General features: G+C 45.6%; 1 protein-coding gene across 1 annotated transcript in view; it reads right to left on the bottom strand.

Annotated features, from left to right (window-relative positions):
* Nucleotides 1–4,908: 4,908 nt before the first annotated feature.
* The window catches only part of mapk11 (mitogen-activated protein kinase 11), a 17,839-nt gene continuing 16,346 nt past the window's right edge, over nt 4,909–6,401 (bottom strand). The window contains exons 11-12 of the mRNA XM_083757791.1: nt 5,865–6,038; nt 4,909–5,087 (exon numbers count right to left, since the gene is read on the bottom strand). Coding sequence (XP_083613917.1) covers nt 5,011–5,087; nt 5,865–6,038 — 251 coding nt within the window. The 3' untranslated portion in view covers nt 4,909–5,010. The remainder of the gene's footprint in view (nt 5,088–5,864; nt 6,039–6,401) is intronic.

Below are 6,401 nucleotides of genomic sequence, written 5' to 3'. Positions count from 1 at the left end.
AGTTAAACATGTTCAGAATATATATTCTAAGGGCCGATTCATACTCCTATTTTACCGCTGTTTCGGCGCTGTAGTGCCGAAATTATTTCGTCTCGTCAGAAACTTTCAGTAGCACCGAAGAGACGACTTTAGGACGGTACCCGACCCCCCGCACCTCAAATGACCTCACATTGTATAGGCTCTACAGCGCCGAACCGACTTTTATTCGGCTCTAAAATAGGAGTATGAATCGGCCCTAAGATTTGCGTCACATGTTCAAAAATAGCAGATCTACAAGCTATGAGCTTGTAGATCTGGGGGGGGGGGGGGCAATTCTCCTGAACGCTGCCTCGGGTATGGCATGGAAAGGAATTAAGGAGGGCATTTGCATTTCTTTCACATGTTATGCTAAATGCTGCATTCATGGCAGGGTTTTATTTTTTTACAGAAGGGTTAAAGGGCAGCTATAGGGGCTCCAAGCCCCCTTTGATGTCTATGTGTGCACGTGCCTGTGCACAGCACACACACAGCGCAGTGCTGTCTAAAGCTATAGGTTTTTAGTGAAGAAAAGACTCGTCAAATCTAGGCGTCATGTGTGGAGATAGGAATTATTTGTCATTGTGAAGAAGAACGTTTTTTCTGTTTGTTTGACCACCCCCCCCCCCCCCCCCCACACACACACACACACACACAAAGATCAAATATAAAATTAAAAAAATAACATTCTCGCCTCGTTTCACCGTCGATCATAAAGCTGTCTTTACGACAATACCGCGGCAGGTGCAATAAGCAGTCTTAAAGGACCACTTCAAACACTTTTCAACCTATCTTCATATAATTGGTCCTCACTAATGATCATGGTAAAATAGCACTATTTTTCTTCTCCTACTCGGTCTGTGTCTCATAGGAGGGCTGTGGTTTTCTGAACTGCCCACAGCCCTCCCATGAGACACAGACTGGTTTCTGAACTGCCCACAGCCCTCCCATGAGACACAGACTGGTTTGTGAACTATGCCCACAGCCCTCCCATGAGACGCAGACTGGTTTCTGAACTGCCCACATCCCTCCTATGAGACACAGATTGGTTTCTGAACTGCCCACAGCCCTCCTATGAGACACAGACTGGTTTCTGAACTGCCCACAGCCCTCCTATGAGACATTTTATCATGAACATTAGTGAGGACCAATTATATGAAGATATATGTTGAAAAGTGGCGAAGTGGTCCTTTTAACGGATTAAGTACGGTGGTACATCAGTAACATACTGCGTGATAAAAACACACACGGCCGTCATGCAAGACTGGGCAGGCTAACTATGCTAACGTGTATCTGCTAACCAAGTAGAGGTTTGTGACGTGAACGTTATTGTCGCTGACATATAAATCTATATACAGTATTTAAAAAAAAAACAATCCATTGTATTGTAACGACTGCTTATACATGCCATCTGTGTGGACTATCTGGGACTGGGCTAGGGGGTTTTGTGTTTAAAGCTTTGGGAGGTTTCTGTATAGCTTATTAGTTTCTTTGTAAGGTTATTATTAGTTTATTTGTAAAGTTATTGTTTTTGAGTGGTGCAACCACTCCTACAACCAGCAATGTCTGTGTAACCCACCCGCCTATGTGTATCTGAGCACCAGTATATGACTATTAGTACCAGTAGGGGCGCTGTGCCAGAAACAGAGAGAGAGATAGTGCTGCTCTGTTGCCTGCTAATGAGAGAGAGAGAGAGAGAGAGAGAGAGAGAGAGAGAGAGGAGGAGGGGAGTTGCATCACTCAGTTCACACGGGTGTGATTGTTTTTGTAAGGGTCAAGTACAGAGAATCATTGCAGTTGCAGAAGCTGTGTGTGTGTGTGTGTGTGTGTGTGTGTGTGTGTGTGTGTGTGTAATAATGATGGCTGTTCTTCTTTCTTTCTCTCTCACACGAGGCCGGCTCGAGGCGCAGGCCAAACAGTTACTCGTCTAGGGCGCCAGGTCGGCTAGGGGAGCGCTGTGTAGCAAAAGAATAAACAAAAAAAATAAACAAAACCTCCAAAATAGCCCCAAAAACGGCACAGAAACCTGAACCCATGCATACACAAGGCTGTTCCCAGCGACGGGATACGGTTGTTCTGCCACCCAGAGCGACGGGATACGGTTGTCTGAACACCCAGAGCGACGGGATACGGTTGTCTGAACACCCAGAGCGACGGGATACGGTTGTCTGAACACCCAGAGCGACGGGATACGGTTGTCTGAACACCCAGAGCGACGGGATACGGTTGTCTGAACACCCAGAGCGACGGGCCGGCTCCCAAACGTTTTAGCCCAGGGGGTGTCCACACTTTTTGGACTTGAGAGCTACTTTCAAAATGACCATCAGCTCAACAAGATCTTCTACCCCACCGAAAACATTATAATACCATTGTTGAAAATGGCTTTGGATTATAGCGGTGCTGGCATTACATTTAAAACACAAATGCACTTGGAATGGGGAAAGGGGGGGGGGGGGGGTGGAATATGTTATGAGTTTCTTTTGTATTTCATTTGTAATCTACCAGCATTTGTGCGCAGCAACACTCTTGAAAACAAAGTAGTGCATTATGGATTTGAGCTGACAGGCCCTTTTTTATGTCAGTCAAGTCAACTAATTAATTCAAGTGGCAGATGCCAAAAAATGTTTTTATATTTAAATTAAATATTCTTTAGGGGCATGTCATGTGACATCTACCTGCACAGCTTTTGTGATCTACTGGTGGATGGTGATCTACCTTTTGGGCACCCCTGTTTTAGCCCGTACGTGGTCCCAAAGAGAGATTAGACGTTTGGCCCCGGGGGCGGGAACCCGACCCATGCAGTGACAATAGTAGATCTACACATTACTGTAAGCTCACAGCGCCAACGTGAACTTCTTAAAACACTGGTTTACTTTTATTTCTTCATGGAAATTATTGGGAGGCGGGGGGGGGGGAAGATAATTGAATTCGGGTTTTCTTTAATTCATGAACGTCGCAGCGTCTGCACGTCGCAGCGTCTGCACGTCGCAGCGGCTGCACGTCGCAGCGGCTGCAGGTCGCAGCGGCTGCAGGTCGCAGACGCTGCGGCGTGTTGTAAGCTTGTAGATAGAGCCTATGTTTTGGTGCAGGACACACTTCTATGGAAGACATTAACCCATTCTGACCTGTGATCAGATTCTAAAATGTCTTTTTTGAAAATGACATTTTTCTGAAAAAGCTATATTTCTTCAATTTTTCAAAAATAGCAGACCTACAAGCTCATAGCGCGCCACTCGGTGGCGCGCTACGAGCTTGTAGATCTGCTATTTTTCAATAGCTAAAGCATAACATAATGCTAACACCAAAAGGGGTTCCCGCCCCAAAATGGATTAATGATTCTATGGAATCCAAAGTGACTGAGACCAGTCGTGGCGACTGAGAACTTTAACCTGTTGTACCGTGGAGCCTGACACGATGTGTAAAGCCCCCTAACCACACCAAAGGTCAAAGGTCACATTGGAAAGCCCTATAACCACGCCAACGGGTCAAGGCGCTTTGGCGTTGTTCCTGCGGTGTGATATGTCCTTTCATGACAACGAGAGACCCGGAAAATAAATACTTTCTAAAAAGTATTTATTTAAAGACGTTTATACGACGCGGACAAAGCCAACTGGAGTTGTGACAAATTATGACGATAAACACAATGTTTTTGGCCGATCAAATAATTAGAAAGAAGAAAAAGTGCCCTTCTGGGCACAGGTCTCCACCAGGAGGATAGGAGTGTGTGTGATGTTTGGCAAAAGGTTTAGGAGTAATATAAACATGTTTTGTTTGTTTTTTGCAACAACTTTGTTTATTTAGTTGAGGAATAGCGCCACCATGAGGCTGATTTGGAAAATAAATTGTGGCATGGCGTCCTTGGCCTAGTGGAAATGTGCGTTTGTGATTTGTGGCATTTTGTTCTAAACGGACCAATCATGTGAGCTTTGGCAGCCAATATTAGCCAATCAGGATGGAAGATGGGAAATGGTGCAGATCCGTGTTGATCACATGACTATGGAGATTGTGTATACCGAATTGTGTGATGTATGGATACAATGTGTACGAGTAATCTACAGAAATGTGTTTGGCCTAAATCAGTCTCATGGTGGCGCTATAACAGGCTGTTGAATAATATTTGGGGCAGAGGTTCGTCGTTGGCATCCAGGGAGTGTGTGTGCAAAGTTTGGCATGGATCGGGCCAACGGTGGTGGAGATTAGCTGGTAACGGACGGACGGACGGAAGGAAGGAAGGAAGGAAGGAAGGAAGGAAGGAAGGAAGGAAGGAAGGAAGGAAGGAAGGAAGGAAGGAAGGAAGGAAGGAAGGAAGGAAGGAAGGAAGGAAGGAAGGAAGGAAGGAAGGAAGGAAGAAGGAAGGAAGGAAGGAAGGAAGGAAGGAAGGACAGACACACACACACGGACGGAGTGCAAAACATACTCTCTCCCCATGCCATCTGCCTGGTGGAGACAAAAAGGCAGGTTACAACACATTTGTTTTGTTTTTCTTCTAAGAAATTATTTGATCGGCCCCAAAACGTTGTGTTTATTGTCATGATTTGTCACGACTCCAGTTGTCTTTGTCCGCGGCGTATAAACGTCTTTAAATAAATACTTTTTGAAAAGTCTATGAGGAAAATGAACGGGGAATTCTTTTGAAAAGTCTACGAGGAAAATAAACGGGGGATTATTTTTCCGGGTCTCAAAGGAACCGCACCAAAGGGTCGAGACGGTTTTAGCATTTTAACTCCTTGTGACCGTTTGGAGTTGCATGGTGACCCTTTGGTGTGGTCAAAGGGCTTTAGGTTAGGGTTTACGGTGTAAGAGGTGTCGGACTAATGCAGAAACACTGCCGCGGGATTTCTCTCTCTCTCTCTCTCTCTCTCTCTCTCTCTCTCTCGTCGTAATTGTACGTTCTATACTGTGAACCATGCTCTCTGGCCGTCTGTCCGTCCTTCAAAGGAAGTCAACGATCAGAAGAAATCAAAGAGCAGAGGGGTGGTGGAGGGAAGGGGTTCCTCAGGGCTCCACCTGAAGGCTGTCGGTCTTCTTGACGGGCTTGGCCTTGAAGCCTTTCACCTCCTCGAACACCAGCTCTGTGGGACGAGGAAAGGACCGTGTGCGTTAGCCATAGTGTTGGTTTTTGGCAGCAAATTTAGATTTCTGTTGTAGTTGTAGTCTCTTGAATAGTTTTCATTTAGTTTTAGTCACATTTTAGTCACCTGGAATGTCTAGTTTTAGTCGACTAAATATAAGATTTTAGTCGACTAAATCTACTGTTTATTTATTCGACTAAAATGTATTTTGTCAGGCCGTGATGCTGTCGTAATGAATCTTTACGCTCACAACGCGCTGCGACGCGTTGTGTGTAGATCGGCTATTTCCAGCATGCAACCAAGTGTAAAATTACTTATACTGGATCCCTTGTCCACTAGTCCCTTCATAACATTTTAGTCAAGTTTTTATTTGATGACGAAATTGTCAGTAAATTTAGTCTTAGTTTTAATCATCATAGCTTAGTTTTTATTTAGTGTCCATTTAGTTTTCGTCAGTGGAAAAAGGTAGTCGACGACCATTTTTTGTAGTCGAATAAATCAACACTGGCGTGAAAACTCGCAAGACGGCAAAACGATGTTGGTCGACTACTAGTATTCCACATACTATTCTAGTCCAGTTTTTATTTGTTGACGGAATTGTCAATATATCTATAGTCTTAGTTTCGGTCGTCATAGCTTAGTTTTCATTTAGTTTCCAATTAGTTTTTGCCGGTGAAAACGGGTATAGTCGACGAACATTTTTCGTCATGGCTTTTAGTCAACGAAATCAACACTTGTTTGATGGCTATCGATCGCAGTGAGGTCATTAAAACTCACCCTTCCACTGGTCCAAGGTGCGGTCCTTGCTCTCCAGGGTCTGGTCGTAGGCCGGGGCCTCGGGCTCGTCGTCCGGGTCGTGGTACTGCGAGAAGTACGGGTGGGAGAGGGCCTCGTTGGCCGAGATCCTCCCGTCGCAGTCCAGAACCAGCATCCGCTTCAGCAGGTCCACGGCTGACGTTCATTCATGCACACACAGAACCAGATCAGCACATGATCACAGAGACACAGAGGCCCCTTTCCCACCGGTTGGTTCCCAATGGGAACCGGTTCAGTTCTTTCCCACCGGTTGGTTCCCAATGGGAACCGGTTCAGTTCTTTCCCACCGGTTGGTTTCCAGTGGGAACCGGTTCAGTTCTTTCCCACTGGTTGGTTCCCAATGGGAACCGGTTCAGTTCTTTCCCACCGGTTGGTTCCCAGTGGGAACCGGTTCAGTTCTTCCCCACCGGTTGATTCCCAATGGGAACCGGTTCAGTTCTTTTTGGTTCTTAGTCCATGAGCCAGAGCTCCACAATTGGAACATTAATTATGAATTGA

Source organism: Protomyctophum parallelum, assembly GCF_964188405.1.
Source record: "Protomyctophum parallelum genome assembly, chromosome: 22".
NCBI classification, from domain to species: domain Eukaryota; kingdom Metazoa; phylum Chordata; class Actinopteri; order Myctophiformes; family Myctophidae; genus Protomyctophum; species Protomyctophum parallelum.
Note: the sequence above shows the minus strand (reverse complement) of the source record. Positions and strands in the feature narration are given on the sequence as shown.